We start from the raw sequence: 26,670 nt of genomic DNA, 5'->3' as shown, positions 1-26,670 counted from the left end.
TTAAGTTACTGACAGAGGCCAAATCCGACTCTGCTAACACTTAAGAGATTGATCAGTAGAGTGTATGGGGCAATGATGAGGAGTAAGTTGTAATAAAACATTAAAGTGGCAGCAGTAATGGAAGAAAAAACTAGAGAGGCCTTACTCTGAGCAAGAGTAGAAGGAAATATGCGTTTTACCAGTAAAGATCACTTGTAGGTGGAAATGTCTCCACAAATACCTTTGCACCCTTGGTAGAATTCACAAAATGTTTCCTGATGTGAGCTACATTTTTGGAAATGCACTTCAGGACAGATTTGGGATTGGGACCATAGTTTCTGGGCATGCCCAAAGCTAACATAATTTAAAAATCTTCCAACAACTTTTAAGATTTGTAGACAATAATTGGCAACTGCAGAAACACAGTAAGTTGTTGGGTTGGTTTAATGAAGAAGGGGTACAGAAACATACCAAAGTATTGGTGTACTTGATCCTTTTGTGTGCTAAAAATGTGAAAACAAGGATTTGGGAAAAAAAGTTATCCCTGTGCTAGGAGATTGAGCAAAGACTTTAATCACTGTCTGAGACAATGAGCTGGGAAAGAGTTCCATAAAGCCAGCTTCAATCTGTAAGAGATGAGCCCTGTGTATACTCTTAGGGGACAAGAATCAAATAGTTAATGGGATTCTATCGGAGTCTTGATTTCTGGATTACCAGATGAGGGAATGAGTTTGTGGCATGTGGATTAAAGGATTCTCTTTTGTAAGAAGATGGTAAAGAACACAAACAGATTTAAAATAATGGACTTTGTGATCATAAAACTTTACCCATAACTTTAAACTTATGAAAACTCTGGTGCTGGTAGGTTTTGCATCTGTATTAAATTACTAAAGAATGAAAATCAACGTATAAACTAACCGATTGAAGTACTGAATACTATAAAGGAGATAAAAGCACTGAAGGTGGTATCTTTAGAGAAGGAAGGCAGCAAATGCATGTAAATAAGCTGAATTTGTGGAACAATTCATAAAGAAAAATGTCTAGCGAGAAGAGTGATATAGAAGGGAGAGCATGAACTACACAATTTATGTAATGTTGGAGTGAATTGTTTAAAAGAAAGATAATGTATGTAATTTATATTGCATGAAGAATGTTAGTATGATTCATTTTCTTTACTATTAATGTTTGTGTGCCTTTGTCTTAAGTGAGATCAGTAAAATATTTAAAAACAAAAAAATTTTTAAAAACTATCTAGTTCAGTGTTATTGCCAGTGATTGATGTATATACTCTTGTATATGGATTTAGTTAACTTAACACCTACATGTTGTGGAATGTTAACACCTTTAGCAGCCTACACACATCTTGTATTCCAGAGCATTTTCTGAAAAATATACTGAAAAGGCATAAGATAAATAAAAGTAAATATTTTGTTAACAATTGTTTGTTTGTATCTTTCGGCTTTTCCCGGTTAGGGGTCGCCACAGCGGAACTCCGGTCCGCTAATGATTGGTAGCTGATTTTTACGTGCCGAGTTACCAGCCCTGATGCACAACCTTCAACGAAGGTACGCCCATTCACGCATGTCTCCATGCAGAAGACGCTCTAGCTGAGAATTGAACCGGACAGCATCTTACTGTGAGGGTACAACGCTACCGCAGCACCACCACCGCGGAAATATTTTGTTAACGATAAAAGTCATTAAAACTGCACAAATAGCAATTTTATCAGTAAGAATTATTTACAGTAATACTAGTTGGTGCATTTATAGTCTTTTCCATAAATATATTATAATGCACACAAACACCCAATTATATTTTTGTAAACAAATATTCGTATCCTGAAAACTATATAACCTAGACATATATTATTCTAATGTATTTTTTAACCAGACATAGGCTTTTACATGACAGAAAATTCCTCTGTAAATTGGTTTTTACTGAGATATTTACAGAAATATGAAAAACATATGCTTAATTATATAATTAGCAAAACAATATTGGATATCTCTCAAGATGTGCAAATTACAGTGTAAATATATCAAAGACAATTTTCTTCAGCAATTTCTAAGGTTTCACTTAATGCCATACAACAGTTTAAAAGTCACTTGGTTTTTGAAATAAGTGCATATGGAAATATTGCTTATTTTCATAATTACTAGCAATATTTCTCTATAGTGTGATGTAAACCAGCATTGACAGTGAATTGCCCTGTGTCCCACATTGAAATTTCACATTATACACCTCAGTAACAACAAGTAGGGGTCTCATATGAGCATACATTTGAAAATATGAGTAATAAGTGACAACCAAAGATTAATTTCCCCACTACAGGTCATCATATACTAAATGTCCGTGTCATTTTTTTAATAACTCCTTGCACTTTCCAATACTGCCTATTAGCTGACAAGTCACTTAATGAAGCCAGACCAAAAAAAAGTTCTTGATGCCATAAGCAGTATGGGTTTGAACTGGAAGTATACAAAAAGGAGTTTTAGGTTTAAGTGAGTCAAGATAAAATGGTTAATGTCAAGTGAAAGTTAAATGTGAATTGACTTTAAAAAAGAAAAGCTTTTACATTTGATTGATGTGCACAGATATACAAGGCATCATTTACAGAGTGCAAAAGTCTTTAAGCCACATCCCAACAGGATAGCTTTTTGACATGTATGCTAGAAAAATTTGGAGGAGTAGTCTTAAGACAGACTCCTCATAAAATCTTAAATGGGTCGCTAACTTTATTTTTTTTAAATGACCACCATGGGAAGAACTTGCAGTAGTAGATTCTCTCTCTCAGCTGTAACAGCAGCTACTGCATGTTCTTGTTCAAATAATTTGTGAAACAGCTGTCTGAAATTCCACCCACAACCTTTCTTGACATTGTAAACTGGGCATATATTTGAGAAGGGCAGGATTAGCTACTGCAGATTTGCAAAGCATTTGGGATGTTTGTTTTGTGATTTCACTGTGGCATTCATTACTTCAGGGAACTCTGTTGCCCACCCAGACTTTGAGTTCTGCGCCCTTCACCCCATGGCCAGGCAGATGTGTAGGCCTTTATATCTTCTGTGACTCCACATACCTGATGTAAAGGCTGGCTTATAGCCAGCTATCTTTAGTTCTTTCTTGAGATAAGTGTGGATGCATGCTAAACTTTCAAGAATTTGTCGGGATGGATGACTGGTCTGAAGCATCACACTCAGTAATAAAAAATCCTTTTTTTAGTGTTATGCTGTCCCAGTGGAGTTGCGGATTCAGATCACACTTCTGACAGTACCAAGTACCCCAAAACGTAGGACCATTTTTGGGCCCAGTCTTCTGCCAAGCCAAAACTGACTCTTGAGTCCCCAACCACCAGCCCACCCCTGCTTCCATCACAGGATTGGGCTAAAGTGGCCCAAAGCTTTCTTCAGTTTCTCTAGAGTTTACAGTCCAACTTAGACCAGCTTTTTGTTTCAGGAATTGGTCCTTTCACAAGGAGGAGGTAGATTTTGGGACTTCCAACATGGCTGCACACTGAGTAACAGCTGAATTTCAGCTCTCCCGGTGTGAAAACGGAAACTCAGAAAAGAGTCAGTTAACTTGTCTTTTTGGGTCATTTTCAGTAACTGACTAGTAAGTGCACAGACTGGATGCCACCAAAAAAGAAATTCAGAGAAACTGAAAAAAAATCATTCACAAAAGATGAGAGGAAAACATTGACTGGGAAGAATTCTGCAGCTTTTTAATAAAAAGCAGTGCAAGCTCCAGCTTTTGTGCAAAACCTGATTTCCGGTAACCTAGAGGGAAAAAAGTAAGTAAAATATACTTGGAACTGATTAAAACAAACAAAACACTGAAGGAGTATAACAGATATTCAGATGAGGTGATAAAGCTGCAAAAATCAGAGGTCAAAATAAAGAAAAAGCTGGCTGAATATGAGACTGCTCAAGAAGAGATGTTTAAAAAATAACATAATTAGAGGGTAGAGCACATAGGGAAAATCTGAGGTTTCTGCTCTTCCAGAAAAGCTGAAAAGAACAGACTAAACTAATTTTATTAAAATATAAATAAGCAACTGGACTGGTATGCCACAGCAGTTGTTGCTAGTTGATAGGGCACATTGTGAGTGTGCTCCATACCTTGCCATGAGAAGGCAACCAAGACCTTTAATCCTAAAGATGCAATCCTACCAGCAGAAAGAGTTGATTCTGACAAAACTGTTGCACAAAGACAAAGTACTAAAAGTGGGAAACAGTAGAGTATTTGTGGAAAATGATTACTCACCGTACACCAGGCAGAAGAAGAGTACATTTGTTCTAGTAGTCAAGGAATGTTGTAAAGCAAGCATGAGATTCAAGCTGCTGTATCCAGCTATTTACAGAATATTTTTCCCAGAAGGTCAAAATCAAATTTTGATACAGAACACGCTAAGAGGAAATACAAAAGGTTGTCCAACAAAGTGAACTATCAAACAGAAGGATATTCTGCTGCTGCTTGTAATAAAGCCCATAGAGAGACTGTGCCAGTGAAACCTTTTCCAGTGTTTCAAAGTAAAATGCTTGAGAGAGAAAAAAACACAAGAGTTGACTAGAACAACTGGGAGTACATTGGAAATGAAGCAGAGACTGAATTTGGGAGATGGAGATCAATGGGAAGAAGACCAACTCTGGTATTGACATTGAAATGTGGGATTGTAGAACATTAATTTGAGAAACATGACACAACAGGAAAACCTGGAAATATTGGACAACTTTGACTTTGTTTTGGAGTCCTCTACAGGTTTAACATATGAACTACTTCATGTCATTAATGTTTGAAAGAACATTTAGGAGAAGGGAAGGAAAGCGTTAACTGTAAGTAAAACAATTTTGTTCTTAACAGTAATATTTTTATAATGCAGGACATAAACTGCAAGCTATAAAGTAAAGCTTTTTCAGTTATTTTTGAGTATAGTAGGGATACTAAAGTAAACAGGTGCCCCTTTTTCCTTATTTCTCCTTGTTCAATTTTAAGACCAAAAAAAGAAGAAAAGTCTATTTGTGGGCATTTGCAATATGATAAGTTTAAATATGAGCACTTGTGAATACACAAATGTATTGACCAACTTGTGAATTCGGTTAAAGCTAGAAAGGTTAAAAAATTGACTAGAGACAGGAATAATTATGGTAATGGTATGGCATACCCTAGGGCCTCCACCTTCACAAGAATGGGGTAACAAATTCATCAAGTCTAATTCAGCTAACAACAGTAATGCAAATAACTTTAATAATTCAACACCTAGCAGTTCTGGGCAGACTTTTTTAGACCCACAGGAATTTGTACCATTAAGATGCTCAGAGTGCCTGATGAACAAGAGCCCACCAGTGAACAACAACTGGGAGATGGCTCCTGTGAATACTTACAATCACTGGAACAGGTGAGGGATGATGAACAGAGGGGTGGGGGAAGAGGTTCCATACTCACAATTGGAACAACAGGAGTTAATTGTACCTATACCTGATAATTTGAATGTATTATTGGACATTCCAGACCAAATTTTAGACCAGCTACTTTCACACTGTCACTAACACCTCAGGTGATTTTAATGTATATAATTTTTCTAGCAATGAGATTATTCCAGAATATTGTGATTTGTTTGCTAAAGGGTTTATCTTTGTACCCTCACAATCTTTTCATATTGCCAGTACTTTAATGGATTTAAGAATGTATACACGTAAATTGCATCTGAAAATTCTTTTTAATAACTTTTTCTGCATCCTTTGTCAACCCTTTGGCTATAGCCAGCACTTATAACCCCCCCACTTCATCCTGTTGTCCAACTATTTCAGAACATTTGTGAACTTGATATACGTAATTCTAAGTTCTCAAATAGGAATACTAATAGTAAATGAGAAAAGGTTAATTAAATAAAAGATTTTGTGCATACAACTAGAATTATTAAACCAGATAAAGGGGAGGTGTTTTAATGAATTATGATAATTACACCAAGATGATATTTATTTTAGAAGGAAAAGCTTATATAAAATCATATTTAAATGAATTAAGTGCTTCATACAATAAAATAAGAAACTAACTTCAAGATCTCTTCACTGAAGGATCAATATCTATTGATACTCTCAATTATTTATCTGTTCCCTATCCCAGACTATCCGTAATGTTTGGATTACCAGAATTGCTCAAGAATCTTACACAACAACCTATGCGCCCTGTAGTTGACTCAAAAGGTTCTATCACCCACCCTTTGGCAAAATATTTGGATAACAAATTAAAAGAATACGTACTCAATGAAACATGTTTGTAAAGACTCTTGGAGTTTTTTAGAAATGATAGACAAACTACCTTTAAAAGACACTTATATTTGTATAACCATTGACATCAGGGATTTATATTCAGTTATACCCCCACAACATAGGGTTAGACTGGTTTTCAGAATTTCTTTATGAAAATGGTATTGCACATTTTGATGTTTTGGTTTATGCACATTTGATGGAAATGGTTCTTAAAAATAATTTTATACTTTTTAAAGAAATATATTTACAGCAGGAAGGAGTGGCTATGGGCTCTGCATGTGTTGGCCTTTATGCCAACATTGTGGTTAAACAATGGGAGAAAAAATTTTTGTTCCCCTCATGTTATTTTGGATATATTAAGTTCTATACCAGGTTTCTGGATGACATGTTTATTCTATGGGATAGACCTAATGAACTTATTAATGATTTTATTGCATATATTGAAACCACCACTAACTTCTTAAAGTTTACATATACTAGTGATTTTAATAAGATTTATTTTCTTGATATTCTTTTACTGAAGGACTATCATGATAAAAAGTTTGTTTCAAAGATTTTTAGAAAAAAATACTTATTCAAATTCTCTGCTGCATTATTCTTGTAACCACTGTGTGAAACAAAAGAAGGCTATTGTTAAAGGCCAATTCGTACATGCAGCACATATGTTGTCTCTAATGGATGAATTTTTGAATGAATGCGGCAACCTAAAACAAATGTTCTTAAAAATAGGTTACCCTCATACATTTATCATTAACATTATGATTGAGGTGGTTAATAAAAGGGAGAGAGTTTTTTACCTCCCCCTACTTTCAGGGGATGGTACATCTAATATTTCACCTTCTTCTAATAATCATGACATCAGTATTGTGGAAGAAAGTAGAGACTTTAAAACTTCGTTTACCAGTTCCATTTTATAGGATATTTTAGCTTAAAATTGGTCCATCCTTAGACATGAGAAGAATATTAGATCTATAATAGGCTTACAAACAACCATTGTGTATAGAAAAGGAAATAATTTGAAAAACATTTTTGAGACTAGGAACATGTATTCTAACCAAAAACCTGGTTCCATGAACAAATGTGGTAGATGCAATTACTGTAAACATATAAAAGAAGGTAACATATTCTGTAGTAATAATATGGAAATTAAGATCAACCAAAAATACAAATGTTCAGAGATGGTCGTTTAAAGTGCTATATGTGCCGTCTGTTCTTGTTACTATATTGGCAAGACTGATCGGTAGCTGAAGAATCGCATCTATGAACATTTATATGATATCAAAAATAGAAAAGATACCAATGCATTAAGCAAGCACATAAGGGAGAATATCAATCACAAATTTCTGTTCTTATTTATAGATAGTATTAACACTGATATAAGAGGAGGGCCATGGACACTATTGTTGGAAAAAAAGAGAACTATAGTGGCAGTTACGTTTAAATGCTGGAAACTGGCCAGGTTTAAATGAATATATTTCTATTAGTTCCTTACTGAAATTAAAGGCATTAGAGAGGTAATATTACTTCCCTAAATAAGAGAACTGTAGTGGCAGTTACATTTAAATGCTGGAAACTGGCCAGGTTTAAATGAATATATTTCTATTAGTTCCTTACTGAAATTAAAGGCATTAGAGAGGTAATATTACCTCCCTAAATATCTACTGAATAACACAGTATTTAATTTATTTTACATTTTATACATTATTTATACATATATTGCTTATTTATGGAGACTATTTTGCACAATAATGTCTTCATGTTTGGGGAGTCCATATTTATACAGAAAGATGGCGTAGCTATGGGTACTCCGTGTGCCAATAGCTACGCCAACATAGTGATGGCATATTGGGAGGAGGATTTCTTCTTTCAGACAAGTGATTTTAAGGAAAAGGTGGGGTTCTACAAGAGGTTTGTGGATGACCTCTTTATTTGGCATGGAGATCTTGACCGCTTGTTGCTGTTTGTTGAAGAGGTCAATAATTCCACTAATTTTTTGAAATTTACACTTTGCCACTCCAAGGACTCTATCTCATTCCTTGATGTTAATATGAATAGACTTTCCTGTGGGTTGTTGAACACGTCTATACATAGGAAGCTGTGTTATAAGAATGCTTTATTACATCGTCAGAGCATGCACCCCAAATACGTGTTTGATAACGTTTTGAAAGGACAACTTATGAGAGCCTCTAGGCTTAATCCTAGCTATGATGGTTACCAGGAGGAGATAGTCAAGCTAAGGAGTATGTTCCTTGAGAGAGGTTATACTGATGAAGCATTTGACTATATGTTACGGGATGTTAGTGCTCTTAGATCCACCACAGCTAAACCGTACTTCTCTGATGGTTTTGAGAGAGAAGATGAGAATACTGTTGTATCAGAGGTGTTAAGAGCTCCTTTATTTTATACTAAGGATGCTGTGTACATTAAAAATTCCTTGATTAAACATTGGGAGGTACTCAGACTTGATCATGATCTAAGTGAGTTGGTGGGTCCTGAACCCAAGATTTGTATATAAGAATAAATCTAATCTTAGGAGTATGCTATGCTATAAGAAGGTCTCTGGAGAAAGGGTTAAACGCTGTGATTTTGATTACAACACCATACCCTGTGGTAGATGTAACCAGTGTGTGCCCATTGATACTAGTACCACTTTTGTTAATCCTAATAATAATTTTGTATATAAGTTTAATACAGGGACTGATTGTATGAGCAAGAATGTTGTTTATCTAGCTAGATGCCAAGCCTGTACATCTTATTACATAGGAAAAACCAATAGGACCCTGAGAGAGAGAATCAGGGAACATTTGTATCATGTCAGACATGGCACGGATACTAGTGCCCTAGCTAAGCATGTTAAGATTTTAGGACCTCAACACACTTTTTTATTTTCAGTGGTACAGGAAGTGTTTGAGAGCAGTAGAGGAAGTGATTTGATTAACCACACTTTGGAATGTGAGATGAGGTGGATCATAAGGTGTAAGGCTGATAGACCACCGGGCCTTAATGAGAGAGTAAATATCAGACCCATCCTTAGGAAGAAGAGATGCTTTAGACCCAAGAAATGATATGACAGACATAAAATAGCACGCTCTTCGATATGTATATACCACATTAGGCATACCTATATTGTGCACTTACTTACCATATTGTTATACGTAACAATTGTTTATTTGGTCTATGTAATGTGTTTTTATATGGATTTTGCGTTTTATACCCAGTATCATATTATGTTGTTCCTATAGATAGTTGATATCAGTTTCTTGAACATGTGGTAGAAAGCAGTTTTCAGAATTTTTTTATATATATATATATATATTTTTATATAAATATATATATATTTTACATATATGTTTTTTATATAATGTCAATATGTAATATTGTATTTTTTACATATACATGTTGTTTTTAATATACATATTCCCTAGTATTTGTATATGTGTATGTTTTAATACTTATACATTCATACAACTTTTCTGCTTGGGAGTAGTAGCTATTGCTTTATCCATCTAGCAGTTGTTAAGTATTTAATTGTGTCATGTTTTTAACCAATAAGATCTAGTTTGTTACTATTTAAATTGCTGTATAGCTAAATGAGATTATAAGTCTGAGGAAGCCTTTGGGTGAAAGCGCTAACGTTTTATTTAATAAACAAGAACTGGTTCGTATTCCTTGTCGTGTTTCACTGTGTGGAAGTGAAGTTGTGCCATAGGAGTTTACATCTTGGACGTTTTCTGTTATTTGGACTTTTTCTGCCTTGTGACCCTGCATCAATTGGTGTGTTTCATTATAATTATTTATTTTGCGGGGTCTGAGCTCCGTTGGCTTGGTGCGTTGGTGTGTTTGGTTTATATTTACATTTTATACAGTTTTAAAATCCTATTTATTATACATACATATATATATATATATATATATATATATATATATATATGTGTGTGTGTGTGTGTGTATATATATATTTCTTACAAACTTGTATTTTCATATTCCATGACATTTATTTGATCTGTATTCATACTGTATTTATGTGTGTGGGGTTTGTGTATCATTTAGTGTATTTTCATAGTTAGGGCTGCTTACTTTTTATATTTTGCTTGTGTTAATGTGTACTTAACTTGTTTTAATTAACGGGTTAACTATGTCATTTCCTGTGGGGTTAGTATAAAAGGAAGTGTTCATTTTTTATTAGTTGTCTGATGAAGTCTAGATTATCTTGACGAAAGTGCTTATCTTGTTCCTGGATTTATTTATTGGATTGAATAAAGTGGTTTCCTGAACATTACAACTGAGTTTTTTTTTACTTATAATCTGATTTCTGTGAGTGGGTCCAGTCCAGCTTCTCCACTTGGGCTTGTTGTCTTTTGAATTGATTTGTGCTTTGTTTTTACCTCAAGTTTTTATCTTGGAAGACCCTCTTCCTAGTGGCAGTCACATCTGCTAGGAGAATTTCAGAGTTACAGGCCTTGTGTGTGAACCATCCTTATATAATCTTCCACAGAGAAAGAGTATCACTCAGAACAAATTCCTTTTTCCTTCCAAAAATTATATCAAGAGTCCAGTATCAACCAGACCGTAGACCTACCAGTCTTCTTTCCAAATTTTTCAAACCGAGGAGAGTACTGCTTGCATATGTTGGATGTCCACAGACCATTACGTTTTTACTTGGACAGAACAAAATCCTATAGACAATCAGACCAACTATTTCTATCCTTTTAAAGTATCAGATTGGGCAAACTTGTATCAAAGGTGACCCTGTCAAAATGGTTGAGAGACTGCATAACTTTCATATACAACCAGAAGCAACTCAAACTACTATCAAAAGTTAGAGCTCATTCTACAAGATCTGTTTTCACTTAAGTGGTCTTCCATTCCAGAGCTTCTGTGGAAAACATATGTGCAGCTGCAACTTGAGCTACTCCACATACATACCTTTATCACTCATTACAAATTAGACATGGTTTCCAGGGGAAGAGCATCCTTTGGCTCCATGGTGCTCAGGAATATTCTTCCTTAGGGCCGCCCAGGATCTAAAGTAGTTGGGGACTCTATCCCATCAGTCAAGAATGAACGAAGATTGACATCATCAGATAAAGCAGTTATGTTCTTACCATAACGTTCCATCTGTGTTGTCTATCGTCCTTCTTGACATCCCACCCTCCTGCCTCCTCCTGGAGGTTCAGAACTAGTCCGGGGGTTTATGTCACAGGATTGTTCTCATACAGAGCTTCCATTTTTCCTTAGTGGTAGGCAAACTCGATCTGAGGTAATGGAAAGAGAGGCAGTATAGGTATAGCTTTAGCTCAAGAGTTTTTGGATGGCACGAGCTTTGTACAACTGCTGAGTTGATTCCGAGGGATTGGAACCTAACCCATCAGTCAAGAATGAAGACTTGACAGCATAGATGGAACGTTATAGTAAGAACAGAACTTATTTTTATAATAGTGGAATTTATATGTAATTTTTTATCAGAATGGCTCTCTTTTTTTCCCCATTATTAACACAGAATGTAAATGTCCTTGCAGGTACAGACAAAAAGCAAACCATATTGTATTGCACTAAGATGATGTATGGTGCATATGGCAATGTTATAGTAGATGCATTTAGACAGAAATTTTCGTGTGACTTTGACAAAGAAAGTGTTTCATGGTAGACATTCAGCAGTGTATCAGGGACAAAGGAAAAATGCAGTAATACTGAATGTGAGTAGGACTCCAATAGTGAAAGTAAAGAGTGGGAAAAAAATTGCAATGGTAGATTTGTGGTAGTAAAAGTTTTTTTCTGCAGGGGAGGAGGACTACACTGACATGTATTTGCATTCCACCTAAAGCTACTACTATTATAGAGCTTAGGAGAAATTTTATGGAAATAATCAACTTTCAGCAGAGAATATTATTTATGGGTGGGTACTAGAATCTGATTTGTAGCACTGGAGATAAATCAGGTGGACCTAGAAGGAAAAATGTAACAAAAGAGGATAGCTTTCTGAAGAATTATATGAGAGAGTATTTGATATGGCAAATGTGAATTTAGTAACACCAACTCAGACACCTTATATATTACACCCCTGGGTACAATAATTGGGCTTGATTGGATAGAAGTTATATTTCTCAGGAGCATGTGTACTTAATTGAAAGATTTGAAATACATCCAGTATTTTTTCAGATCATGCACCAATAAAAACTAAGATAAAGATGTAGGGCAGTGATGTAAAAATTAGGCACAGGTGCTTTCCTACTTACCTGTTTAAATAGAGGAATTTAAGGAATAGACAGTCAATAGAGCTGTTAGAGAAGACACCGATGGCTTCAGAAGGGATATCTGGTGAGTGGGATGAAATGAAAATAAAATGTAAAAATACAGTAGAGATGAGAGAGAGAGAAAGACATGAATGAAATGGAGATTATTTAGAAGGTTTGACAAAGGTTGAAGTGTTTCAGAAGAAGGGGAATCTGTCAGAACAAAAAGAAGAGCAACTGCAGAGTGCTAGAAAGACCGAAAAAAAGTATTTACATTTGCATCAGTTTCATATATATGCATCAGTTTCAAAGTGTTGCTGTTGTGCAGCTATTTTTGATAACTAGAATGAAAAAAAACTTTTAGCACAAAGATTTAGGCAAAATAAAGTACACACAGTTGTAGCCAAATTTAAGGAACCTTTGACAAGAAAAAAATGACCACGGATTTTATAGAGAGAGAGATATTTGGGAATTTTTATGAAAATGTGTGTAATGCAGATGAATAGGGACCAAAGAAAGGGCACAGTCAGAACTATTTATGTATGTCAAAGTTAGGGAAAAAAGAGTTTCAATAATTAATAGCTAAGATAGGAAGAGATGAGTTAATAATTGTGACATATAGTGTGTCAGCAGGGAAGTGTCCAGAATGGAAAAGCATTTTAGGAGGGAACAATGGGAAACATTTTATAAGGCTCCCAAGCATGCAGCAAAGTGCAGAAGGTTTAGGATTTTTTGAATGGAAGCGTTAACACAGGTATTTTTATACTCTAGGTAGACTTCGGGGGGGGGGGGTTCGCAGGTGGATAGCAAATGCAGACGGTGTGCTGGGGAAACTAATGAGTTGGAAGAGTTTAAAAATTCCTTACAGAGTATTTTGACAGAAATATTACAGGAACAAATAGTTGAAGGAAATTATTCATTTGAGCTGAGATATAGTATCTGAAGTACTTAAACACAGTAAGCTCTTGCCAAGTTTAATATTACTGTCTGCCAGAAAACAAACAATGTTAAGTTGTCAATCTCGCCTTCATTCTTGCTTGATGGGTTCGGAGCCGATCCCTCGGCTCCGACTCGGCACTTGCTAAGCTCGAGAGTCACTTTTACCAGCTCGAGGCAGCCCCATATCCCATGATGCAAGGCGGTAAGTACCCAGATCTCGTTTGCCGCTTCGCTTAGGAGGTCTTCTTTTTACCAGCTCCTGGTAAGTTGTTCACTTTTGTGATATTTAAGCCCCTTTTTAGTCAAAAACCCTTTATTGATAGTTTTTAAGTTTAATTTGTACCTTTTCTGACAGAAATTCCCTGTCTCCTTTAATTTTTTGTTAGTCAATCTTTTCCCTATCCCATCCCCCCCCCTGTTAGGGTGTGTGTGTTGGTTTATAGAATACCTTTTGGTATTTTATTTAACTTAATTTTGACTGGTGTGTGTGTGTGTGTGTGTGTGTTTTTCGGCACCATGTCAAAGGAGAGGGTCTCAGGTTTTAAGAAGTGTGACTCGTGCTGTCAGAAGATGTCTCTGACAGACGGTCACATTTCTTGCCTGTATTGTCTGGGCCCTCTTCACCTGCAGGACTCCTGTGCTATTTGTCACTCCTTCAGCCAGAGAGTCCTGCAGGAGAGACGGAATAAACTGATTCTTAGGGGCCTTCTTAAGCCGGAGGGCTCTCCGGCTAAGTCGGCTCCACCAAAATCAGTAAAACCTTCCAAGGCCCAGGCTTCTGTATCTAAGCCTGCGGCCTCGGCTCCGACTCGTTCTGAGTCGAGATCGGCTCCGGCTGGAGCCGATTCTAGCTTGACAAAGCCTTCGGCACCGATGGCTATCGGTGCCGAATCTGCATTGACCGCCGATGTCGGCTCCGATCGGCTCCGACACCCATGTGGCACAGGCATCGGTGTCGGTTCCCGATCGGCTCCGACACCGTTACTTTGGTGGCTGTATCGGCTCCGGCTGGAGCCGATACATCGAGGCTTCCTGTCGGCTCCGAGAGGTCGGCTCCGACAGGATCTATTGTATCGGCTCCGATGGCTCATTCCAGGAAGAGGTCGAGGTCTCCTTCCTTGGAGCCGATACTTTCGGCTCCGGCTTCACCTCTTCTATCGGAACGGAGCCATCGGAGCCGATCTTCAAGGTCATCCAGGTTGTCAGATCATGACCTAGAGAGAGTGGTCAGTAGATTACTCAAGTCACAGGTACTGGCCCAAATGTTACACAGTCCGTCTCAACAGACGACTGTTGGTCCACACCCCATTACAGTTCCTCCTTCAACTCTACCCCAGAGCTTGGAGTTGGAGTCTTCGGGAATGGTTACTGCTACGGCTGGAGGGCGGATACCGCCTTCTGTTCCTTCAGCCTCTACTCTTATCTCCTCTTGAGACCTTCCTTAGAGGGATTCGTGGTCGGGCTTCCATGGTCTCCTCCGAGGGTGAGTGGCATCGGACCCTTGTCCGAACCCGCTCTTCCCCTTGGAGCCTCGGCCTTGGTGAGCTCGGCTCCGACATCTGCCTCGGAGACTTCCCTTCGGTGGTCCCTGGAGTTCCTATCTCTTCGAGCGGGTTCTCTCGGACCTGCCTGGGAGGGAGCATTCGAGGTGATGAAGAGTGTACTGGCCACTGGTATCAGTCAGCAGTCTGTTCCCGTAGCTCCTCCCTCTATAGTACCTGTTGACATCTCTGCCACTTCTCTTGCTACAGGACCCAGAGATCCTCCGCCTCAGGTTTCCCCATTGGGAATTTCCCCTCTTCCGAGGATTCTCCTGATGTTTGGGAGATCCTCCTAGGAAGAGGACTTGTAAGAGGAAGCATGTAGACTCCCCGAGTCTGTCACTTCGGATACTGACTTTGATGAGTCAGAGGGATCCCTAGATCCCCTCTGAGGATGTCTCCTTCTCAGACATCCTAGAACTTCTGAAACAGAGGGAAACTGGCCCACCAACAATCCCTCTGAGGATGAGTCAGTATACCTAGAGGCGTTTGGATCTCGGCCCTCCACCTCCTGGGTATCTCCGCCTTCGACCCCCTTATGCAGGTGATTGCACGAAGGCGTGGGCAGCTCCTGACTCTGTAGAGCCAGTCCCTAGGAGGCCTTCAAAATTTATCACTGCCCGAGCGACAAACAATTCCTTACTAAGGGTGTCCCGCTGATGCCATGGTGGTGGCTGCGGCCACCAAAAGGAACTTGCAGATCCTTCCGTGCCCGTCCATCCTCCTAATAAGGACTCTAGGACCATGGATAGTGCAGTGGCGGATGTTTTCCTCAGCGACCTTTGCTATGCGTCGCTGAATTACCTATGTCACTTCACCAGACTCCAAAGGGATATCCTGAAGGAGCTGGGAGAAGTAGTTCAGGATCCTACAGCTGCAGGGGCTCAAGAAAAAATTGCTTCTCAGCTAGGAACCCTCAATTCCATTGCAAACTCCTCCATGCGGCTAATATCTTATGCTGCGGATGGAGCGAGTAGAGCCGCAGGCACAGGTGTGGCTCTTAGACGCCAAGCCTGGATGCGGCTATGTGATTTTGCGGATCCCTTTAAGGCGTCCTTCACAAATTCTCCCTTTGATGGGTCAGCTTTGTTTGGCCCTCAGGTGAAGGAAACCTTGACCAGGTGCGAGCAGGACGGCAAGACTCTTTCTGCTGTTGGAGTCCATTTTTCCACCCCTTCTAGGCCTTATCCCAAAGGACAGAAGGGTGGGAAGATGTGGTTCCGTAAATCCCAAGGAGTCACGCCGGATTCATGTGGTCAGTTTACCCCTAGAGGCAGAGGGGGTAGCAATAACAGACGCCGCTCTAGAGGCAGAGGGGGTCCGAAGAACCAGGGAAACAGGGAGCCTCTCTCTGACAAGCCCTTTCAGCATCCCTGAGGTGTTGCCCGGCTGTCCCTCCTTGGAGACAGTCGGGGGAAGATTATCACTGTACCCAGAAGCCTGGCATTCCCTCACTCAAGACAGATGGGTACAGTCGATCATATCCAAGGGTTACATAATTCCTTTCGAGGAAAGTCCTTTCCCCTCAAATTCCCTTCCAGATGTACCACCTGGTCTAAGGGACATTGCAGAGTTAGAAATCGCAAAACTACTGCAAAAAAGAGCCATTCAGCCAGTTACAATAGACCATTCAGAGCCCGGAATCTACTCAAGGTTCTTTTTGGTCCCCAAAAAGACGGGAGACTGGAGACCAATATTGGATCTCAGCAGACTCAACAAGTCTGTCAGGAAGACAAGATTCCGAATGGTCACTCTTCAGTCAATTCTGCCCTTCTTACAGAAGGACAACTGGATGTGCTCAATAGATCTTCAGGATGCGTACTATCACATCAAAATTCACAGACGCTCCAGGAGATTTCTCCGCTTTCGGCTGGGGTCCAGTCATTTCCAGTTCAGAGCCCTGCCCTTTGGTCTCACTACAGCTCCCAGAGTGTTCACCAAATGCATGGCAGTGGTCACGGCTCACCTGAGGCGTCAGGGATTCCAGGTGTTTCCGTATCTCGACGACTGGCTCCTGTCAGCCACCACCAGGCATCAGCTTATACAAGCCAGGGATTACACAATAGACCTTTGTTCTCATTTGGGCATCTCAATCAACTTCCAAAAGTCATCCTTATCGCCCTGCCAGTCTATTACCTTCATAGGCGCAAACTTAAACACTGTTCGGATGTCAGCTACCCTTACAGAACAAAGAGTTTCAGACATTCAGACTCATGTCAGGATCATTCTGGCCAGCAAGAAAATACAGGCCAGAATGGTTCTAAAGGTATTAGGTCTCATGGCTGCGGCCATTACTCTTCCCCTGGCTCGATTCTACATGCGCCTTCTTCAGTGGATGCTGTTCACACAGTGGTCATACCAGCAACTTCCAATGCGTCACCAGATTCTGGTGACACAGACATGCAAAGAGCATCTTGCTTGGTGGATCACATCGTCTCAGGTTCACCAAGGCAGGTGCTTTGTACCTCCGTCCCCGATAGCCACCGTCACCACGGATGCCTCCCTGATCGGGTGGGGGGGGTCATTATCAGGGCAGGATGGTTCATGGGACGTGGCAACCGTTCGAGTACCATCTGCACATAAATGTCCTGGAGATGAGAGCAGTGCTTTTAACGTTGCAAGCCCTCAACGACTTTCTTCCCGTAGGGACAATTGCAGTCCACACAGACAACATGTCTGTAGTTTGGTATATCAACAAACAGGGCGGAACCAAGTCCTACCCCTTGTGTCGAGAAGCGCTCAGACTTTGGCAATGGGCGATCTCCTCTCATCGGTTTCTGGTAGCAACGCATATCCCTGGGAAAACCAACATTATAGCGGACAGATTGAGCAGAGCTATCCTCATGCCTCACGAGTGGTCTCTCAAGCAATCTATAGCGGAAGAGATTTTTCTGGAATGGGGTCGTCCATGTTGTGATCTTTTTGCTACTCCCCAAAACAGCAAATGTCCAGACTTCTTCAGCCTCTTCCCTCTATCAGGCCATCTTCCAGAGACGCTCTGACCCAGGATTGGCCCCAGGGACTTCTTTATGCCTTCCCTCCATTTCCTCTGATCCCTCAGGTGATCCAGAAAGCTACCGTTTTGAGAGCCAAATTGATTCTCATTGCCCCTTACTGGCCTCGACAAGTTTGGTTCCCGTTCCTCCATCATCACCTTTTGGTGCAGCCGTGGCATCTGGACCCAGTGCCAGATCTTCTGATTCACCAATCCGGTCAGCTGCACCGGTCAATCCCTTCTCTCAACCTCACAGCATGGTTGCTCCACTTCCTTCCTTAGCCAGGCTTCCTTTGATCTCTAACCCAGTTAGAGACATCATAGTAGCTTCACTAAAATCCTCTACCAGGAGGATTTACACAAGCAAATGGAACGTTTCTCTTATTGGGCTAAGGCCCAAAATATTGATCCTTTTACTGCCCCTGTTCAGGCAGTTCTGGACTTCTTAGCAGAGATTTTTCATGCAGGCTCCTCTTCTTCCACAGTCAGAGTTCAATTGGCTGCTATTTCCAATTTTCATGTCGGGATAGCAGATCATAATATTATGTCCCATAGGCTCTGCAGGGCCTTCTTGAAAGGAATTTTCCTACTAAAACCTCCAATCAGGAATCCTCCTCCTCAGTGGGATCTAAATTTAGTGCTGACATCCTTGATTCTTCCCCTTCGAGCCAGCTGTTTCTTGTTCCCTGAAATATCTTTCTTGGAAAACGTTATTTCTAGTGGCTATTACATCTGCCAGGAGGGTGTCTGAACTTCATGCTCTTCGGTTCGACCCCTATTTGGTTTTTCACAAAGACAGAGTATCTTTGAGAACTAACCCAACCTTTTTACCTAAGGTCGCTTCAAAGAACAATTTGAATCAATCCATTGATCTCCGGTATTTTTCCCAAACTATTCAGACAGAGCTGAACAAAAGCTACATTATCTTGATGTCCATCGTCAACTTAGATATTATTTGGACAGAACAAAAAAATGTAGAAAATCTGATCAACTTTTTGTTTCCTATGCGGATAATAAAGAAGGCCTTCCTGTTTCTAAAGTGACTTTGTCCAGATGGCGTTGGTCGGTCATCACTGAAATTTATCGCTCAGGGAAAACAGCTGTGCTCAAAACCTAAAGCACATTCAACTAGGAGTTTAGCTACTTCTACAGCTTTTCAAGCTAGACTTCCTTTGGACACTATTTGTGCAGCGGCCACTTGGGCTACTCCTCACACTTTTGTTTCCCATTACAAATTGGACTTGGCCTCCAGGGACAGAGCCAGTTTTGGCTCTACAGTCCTCAAGAGTTTGTTCCATTGAGCCACCCAGGATAGAGGTGCTAGGGACGCGGTCCCATCAAGCAAGAATGAAGGCGAGATTGACAACTTAACATTAAGAAGTTATGTACCTACCATAACGTTCCATGTTAGTTGTCTTCTCTCGCCTTCTTTCTTGCGGACCCTCCCTCCTTCCCCCTGGCCTGGACAGACCTTGTTTAAGAAACTATTATGCTAAAGACCATTAGACCTGGTCCTTTTTCCATCTGTAAGTTTCTTCTTCCTTTGGGAAGTATTTCATGCTTGGTGTTATTGCCCTTTGTCAACAAACGAGATCTGGGTACTTACCGCCTTGCATCATGGGATATGGGGCTGCCTCGAGCTGGTAAAAGTGACTCTCGAGCTTAGCAAGTGCCGAGTCGGAGCCGAGGGATCGGCTCCGAACCCATCAAGCAAGAAAGAAGGCGAGAGAAGACAATTAACATGGAACGTTATGGTAGGTACATAACTTCTTATTTAATAGAAAATGAAAATTGAGATCTAAACCAACTGTAATTGAAGAATTGAATATTATAAAGGAGATAAGAGTCGGAGATGTCATCTTTAATGAAGATAAGGAGCAAATTTCATAGAAACTAACAGAATTTGTGGGAACAATATATGCGGAATAATGTTCAGGAGGATGAAAAGTTAAGTTAAAGGCAAGAAATGAGCAACTTATCTAAAGCTGGAATGATTGAAAATTGTTGGAAAAATATATCTATATAATATATCTATACCTATATATCTGTATCTCTCTCTCTCTATATATATTTATATATATATATATATATATATATATATATATATATAAATAAATATAAAGTCTGTCTATATAGTTTTATATATAATCTATATATATATATATATATATATATATATATATATATATATGTGTGTGTGCGTGTATGTATATATATATATATATATATATATATATATATATAAATATGATTTACCTTTAAAATGTTGAGGTCCACTTATCTAACGGTCAGTTGAGTGAAAGTTTGTTTTCAGGAGTTCAAATTAGCGAACGGAAAAATGCCAAAATCATAACAGCGAATTTGGCATTTTGAGTAGAGATCGCACTACAGTGGGGATCGGGGCATGTACCCTTTCCCTTACTGTAGTGCGATCTCAGAGTTAGTATATATAATTAGGGGGTGTGCAGGGGGGGCTTGCATAACTGTTGTTGAAGACATCTGGAAGTGCCGAGTGCTTCGCACAAAGTCGATATTCGTGTGTCAACTTTATTTTTTTGTGCATCAGGTTTGCTCTTTTGAGCATTCGGCTTTGCAGTTTTCGACATTACAAGTCAGGTAAGTAACGAGTTGCACAAGTGTGTTGCAAAATTTTAAAGGTAAACCATATATATATATATATATATATATATGTGTATATAAAAACACACACTGCTTGACAATAAAGGAAACTTAAGACAGTTTTTCTTTGTGTGTTTGTGTGTATGTGGATATAAAATATCCATCTGTGCTACAAATTAATAAATGTGTTTTAAAATGACCCTCATCTCTGTGTTTGAGGGCTTCATTCCAGTTGCTGTTTGCAGGATCTTTCCATAGGGGTGGGTCAGCATCACCTTCCTCCTTAGTGTCTTCCCATCTGAGGAAAAGCAATCCGCATAAGTACATGAGGAGCCATATTGATTCCCCAATAGAATTACCAAACCTAGACATTGAAAATTGTGTTAGATAAGATTCCTCCCAAGTTTCTGAAACTTTGTCATCTGCGTTATGCAAGATGTCTTCCAGTTGACTCTGGACGAGAAGATGGTCACTGTTCTTCAGGCCTTTAGAAGGCTCATTGTGGATAGATCCTGTACCTAGGGTACTAGGCAAGATCCTTTATCCACTCAAGGACTGTAGTGCATTGCCAAAGACTTCAACTTCTGACTCTTAACACAGCAGCAGCCACCCTTAAAGGGGGAAGGAAGCTTTCACCCCAGAATACTGCATTTCACCCTCTGAAAAAGGAGTTTCAAGCTCTGGATGTCTTTAGAAAGCAAGGTTTTGAATCATGCATTTTTTTTTTTTTTTTTTTTTTTTTTTTTTGCTTGAGGTGATGGTAAGGCCATCGCAGTCACGGGCATCCAGGTTCAGACAGCCACAGTGATCATTTGTGAGGAGTTAGAATGATTCCAAGCAGTTGTGGTTAAGTGGAGCCAATAACAGCAGAAAGAGCAGAGATACCAACAGTCTGGCAGAAATCAAAGATGTCTTAGCTCATTAAATAAAATTATTGGCAGAATAGCAGGATCATGCCTGTTGTGGTTCTTCCATTGGAAGGCCATCAAATCAGTAGCAGCTCTGAGGACTTCCCTTTCTTCTTTTGGAGGCAGTCTAGGTTCAGGTTTATCTCTACATCTGACTACATGGATGGCCAACACACAGGACTGGTAGATCAAAGATATTGTTTCTATAGGCTGCAGGATCCTATTCCTTGTCCATCCCTTTTCAGCATCCCTGTCTTCCCCTTCTCAGTGTCCCTCCCAATCAGGAGAGGGTGACAAGTTTAAATATGTCAAAAATGCCAGACAAAACTGTCTGGATATTTACCAGATTCTTTTTAGTATCCAAGACCCAAGTAACATAAATGAATTCATACCCAGAACTATATTATGGATGGTTTCTGTGCAGACTCTTCTTGTCTCAGCAAAGGAGATTGGATGTGTTCAAGTTGACCTCCAAAATGCACATATGCAAGTCAAAAGATGTTTACACTTCTAAGTTGGAGCCAGCCTCTTTCCATTTCCAGGCCATCCTGTTTAGTCTCACCTCAGCTTTCAGGTGTTCACCAGATGTATTTCTGGAGTGGCAACATACCAAAGACTGAAGAGGACCATAATTTTACCCTACACATTTGACTGGCTACTGGCTTTGCCTGTATTTTGGGGAACCATGTGATAGCAAAGGAGTCTTTACGCCATCTCTACTTTTCCTTGGCCATCATGGTGAGCACTGGAGAGTCAAAGATGGACCCCAGTGCAATCCGTAATATTAATAGAATGTTTGGATGTGCTGTCTTGCAAAATGAAGTTATATCAGGAAATTATTCTTCCATTGCAGAATTCAGTTTCTGTCTTCTCTCCTCTTGCATTGCTACAGTAAGACCTTCTTACTTACATGAGTTTCAGTGTATTTAGGTAGTCTTTCTAGTCCCACATATATACTCTGTTGAATGCTTGTGGTATATTGAACTGTTATGAACTCAGTTGAATCAGCTGTCTTTTTGGATCAAAATTTTGAATGGGTAAGATGGGAGTTTATTGGTGGCATAGCACACACAGTTTGTTTCTAGGCAGTCCCTTTTAGCTTCCAGTCACCACGCTGATAGCAGTTGAAAGGCAAGCCACACCTACAGTGCTTTTAGTTTGCTGTAACTTAATTGTGCTGTAATTATGTGCTGTATTCTGTGTCTTATTTAAGCACATTAAATATGAGAAAATTACTTCATCTGAAAAAGAAATGCAGAAAGCTGCTTTTCTTGTTCATCTGAAAACGTTTTCTTTCATTTAATTTTCTTTGTAACTATTTGTTCTAAGCAGTTGTGATCCAGCCTGCTATTGTCTTTCTTAATTCATTGTTTGCTGGTAGGCATTAATGAAAATGTATCTTCTAGAAATTTGCTAGTCTATTCTATGTAAATTATACCAAGTGAGAAGGACTTTTTTCAGTATGTTGCAGTATTGTGTGCTTTTATTTTAGTTAAAATATTAGTATATGGTTTCATATTATAGTAATTAGAGTGCACTAATGTAAAGTGACTGGCATAAAGCCATAATTTATTAGTCTATTATTTTAAAATATTGTCATTTCAGTCTTCAGGTTAGGCATTTTGCAAATGTGACTAGTAGCATGTCTCAAAAGCTAGATACAGTATTAGTAGATGACATACTTTTAATTGTTTTTCACATTGTGATGCGGTGGTATATTTGTTTTATTTGATTAATTTATGTGTTTATTTGCAGTTAGTATAATTTTTTTTTTCATTTTATATTTTTAGGCACTATATGGTGATGATCCTTGTATCATATGTCATGAAGACCTGAGTCAGGAAACACTTTGCGTGTTAGAGTGTAGACATGGTTTTCATAAAGAGGTAATGGTGGCTAAGCTATACACACTGAAATGTATGCATCGAAAAACTGTCATTAATGTACCTAAAAGAATTAATTTCACAGTATCAGAAGTATGCAAATGAGGCTATGGTTTGAGCCAGCTCACATTAAGATATAAAAATATAGTATGAAGATGACAGATGGTCTATAAAGACTGCTTGAGTGTTGCAGTAAGTCCGTAAGCAGTTGTTTCTCTTCATTCCATGCCTCATCCCTTCTGTTCTCTATTCCAAGTATTCATAGGTTGCTACTAGCAATAAACCAGTTTGCTTTTTGAAGCCTAGCCACTGCAGTCCCACTAGTACAGCTAGCTAGTTACTCCCCCTGTCCATAAGGGATGTGGGGGTTAGGCCCAAAGCAAGGGTTATACTTTGCTTTACAGAACATGGGGAGTTTGAAACAGAGGAAGGGAATTCTTTTGGAGAGATACTTGCCATTTCAGCAAGTCTTTTTGTTGCAGTACAAATTTAGTGTATTTGTATTACTAGTAGATGTTCATCGTGTTTCACTGTTGCAGTCATTACATTTGGGTTATCCTGCTGGCAGGCTACCCGCAGACTGCCTGAATTCCAAAGTCCTGGTCTGGCGTCAGTTGCTGTCGCCTTTTCCCTGATGTCAGTGCGCCAGGGGTATAAAAGATGCAGCCAACGCCATTTTTTCAGTCTTTCTTGCCGTGCGGTGCCCGAAGCAAAAGCAGTTCGCAAGTGCCGGTCGGCCGCCTCCTGAGATTTTAAAATTTCAGATCCGAAGTCTTCAATAAAGCTAAGTACCCTGTTGGGGAAAGTTTTTTCTTGCTCCAGACCGATGTCAGAAAAAGTTAACAATTGTATTTCTTGTGGGAAGCAAATACCTCATAAGGATTTTCATTCTTACTGTATTCCTTGCCTAGGCCCAGACCACAATGTTGCTAGCTGTCGGTTTTGTGCTAGATTTAACCAACGCACTATTAAGCGTCTGTATGATTTTGCCTTCCATTACTTTGGCCGAAGATTTAATTATATAATGCCGTTGGAACAGCCGACGACCGGAGTTTATAAAAAACGCAAGGAAAAGGACAGGCATCCGAGGTCGAAAACAGACTGTGAGACCTCCGCTAGGCCAGTCGCCGGTTCTCAGTGAGGTTCTTTCGCAGCCCCTGACTCCCGCTACCTCCGAGCCACAGGCTGCTTCCGACTCCCACGTGGAGCCAACTAGGCCTCTGGGTACTCAAGGTATTGGACACTCAGAAACTATTTCCTCAGATGGGTCTGGAGCCGCTGAGCAGGCATCGGCTTCTGAGGGTGTTTTCAGACCTACACAGTTATATGTCAAGCAAACCTCAGCTTCAAAGGCAAAGACTAAAACAGCTCTAAAGACAAAGAAACAAGTACAGCATTCTCCTGGACAGACTTCCATGCCTAAGAAACAGATGCTTTAAATGGCCGAAGACCTAATTGCTTTGATCAGGGGTTCCCATCCCCCACCTGATAAGAGGCCTAGACAAGAGACAGAATATGACTCTTCTGATCAGGTTTCCATTTCCTCTGACTCCTCTTCTGAACAGGGATACTCTCTTCCTCCCTATGAGGATTTTGATGCTGAAGAATCTATTCCTTCAGCCTCCCCTCCTGAGGATTATTCTTTTGGGGGAAACCCTGCATACCATGAGGGAGCATTTTCACTGGGAGAGCCAAGATTACTCAGAATCTAAGAAAAGGCTCAGAGACTTTCTTTTACTACCTCAGCACAGACCTCTTGCTATTCCACCTGTTCTAAACATTGTAGATGTATTTTCAGAGTCCTGTCTGTCTCCTGACTCTTTACCCCCTGCACCTGTTAAGCCGGACAGATACTACAGGGTTCCAGATTATCATAAATTTCTATATAAAAATCCTGCTGCTGAACCAGAAACTATATCTCAGGGTCCCAAAGGGGTCAAGGCTTCCACTGCAAAAAACCCTGTCCCCTCTGATAGGAATTCTAGGGCACTGGACAGATGGGGGTAAAAAGTTGACACTTTTGCTACCTTGGCTGTAAGGGCTTTAAATTGTCAGTTTCGTATGCTTCAATATCAGCAATACTTAATGTCACTGCTAAAACAGAAAATGATGACAAATTCTGAATGTTCTGATAAGGAAATGCAGGATTTATTGCATGCAGCTGAACAAGTGGGAAAGCATACTTTGCAATGTGGTTTTGATTCACTGGAGGCCTCTTGCAGGGCCGCTGTCACGGGTTCTGTCATTAGAAGGCATGCTTGGTTAAAGGAACAAAATCTGCCTGATCATGTTAAAGCAAAATTATTGGATGCTCCATTACAGCATGATACTTTGTTTGGTGTTAAGGCAGAAGAGGTGTTGAAGAAAATGGAGGATAAAGCAAAATCTATGCAGACAGTTAAGGATTTCCTACAGGTATAGCCACCCAGATTTAGCAGGAACTGGCCTAGTAAAAATTGGTCCTTTCCAGTGTCAGACAGGCCACAAAGAGGCAGATACAGACGTCCTAGAGGCAGATCCCAGCTCCAAGGCTCATACAGGCATAGCCAATGGGGTGCTTCTACCTCCAAAAGCGGAGAAGACAAATCACAGCCATACAGGAAACAGTCCCAATGACTTTCCTCTGCCAATGCCAAACACTCTTCTTTTGGCAGCACCCTTAGAGGGAAAACTAGCACTTTTTTCACAAAATTGGCACATGATCACCCAGGACAAATGGGTCTTGAATATAGTGTCTCAGGGCTACAGGTTCCACTTTCACACTCTTCCAAAGACAAAAGGTATGCCAGACCTGCCACACAATCACTGGGCAGAGGCACAGAAGCAAGTTTCATCCCTTATGGACATGAGGGCTATTCAACGAGTACCACAGCAAGAGCAGGGACTAGGATTTTACTCCAGACTTTTCTTGGTACCCAGAAAGGACAAAGCCTGGAGACCAATACTGGATCTGTCTATTCTAAACACTTTTCTGGACGTTCCAAAATTCAAAATGTTGACTCTGCAGCAGCTTCTGCCCATGCTGGGCAAGAAGGCTTGGCTTGTAACTTTGGACCTCAAAGAGGCATACCCGCATGTCCCAATAAGACAATCTTGCAGAAGATACCTCAGATTCATAGCTGGCTCAATGCAGTACCAATTCTCTGCACTGCCCTTTGGCTTATCTACTGTGCCCAGAGTCTTCACAAAATGCCTGGCACCAGTAATTGCATTTTGCAGACAAAGAGGATTACAGATATATCCCTACTTGGACGACTGCCTTATACAAGCAGAGAACAAGGACATTCTACTGAAGCATCTGGCG

General features: G+C 39.8%; 1 protein-coding gene across 1 annotated transcript in view; it reads left to right on the top strand.

Annotated features, from left to right (window-relative positions):
- TTC3 (tetratricopeptide repeat domain 3) overlaps window positions 1-26,670 on the top strand; it is a gene marked incomplete in the record, with an annotated part of 2,769,029 nt that overhangs the window by 2,614,603 nt on the left and 127,756 nt on the right. Inside the window, 1 exon segment of the mRNA XM_044072025.1 lies at window positions 23,274-23,369. Coding sequence (XP_043927960.1) covers window positions 23,274-23,369 — 96 coding nt within the window.

This window comes from Protopterus annectens, chromosome 5.part0 (genome assembly GCF_019279795.1).
Source record: "Protopterus annectens isolate FY-2018-M chromosome 5.part0, PAN1.0, whole genome shotgun sequence".
NCBI classification, from domain to species: Eukaryota; Metazoa; Chordata; order Ceratodontiformes; family Protopteridae; genus Protopterus; species Protopterus annectens.
Note: the sequence above shows the minus strand (reverse complement) of the source record. Positions and strands in the feature narration are given on the sequence as shown.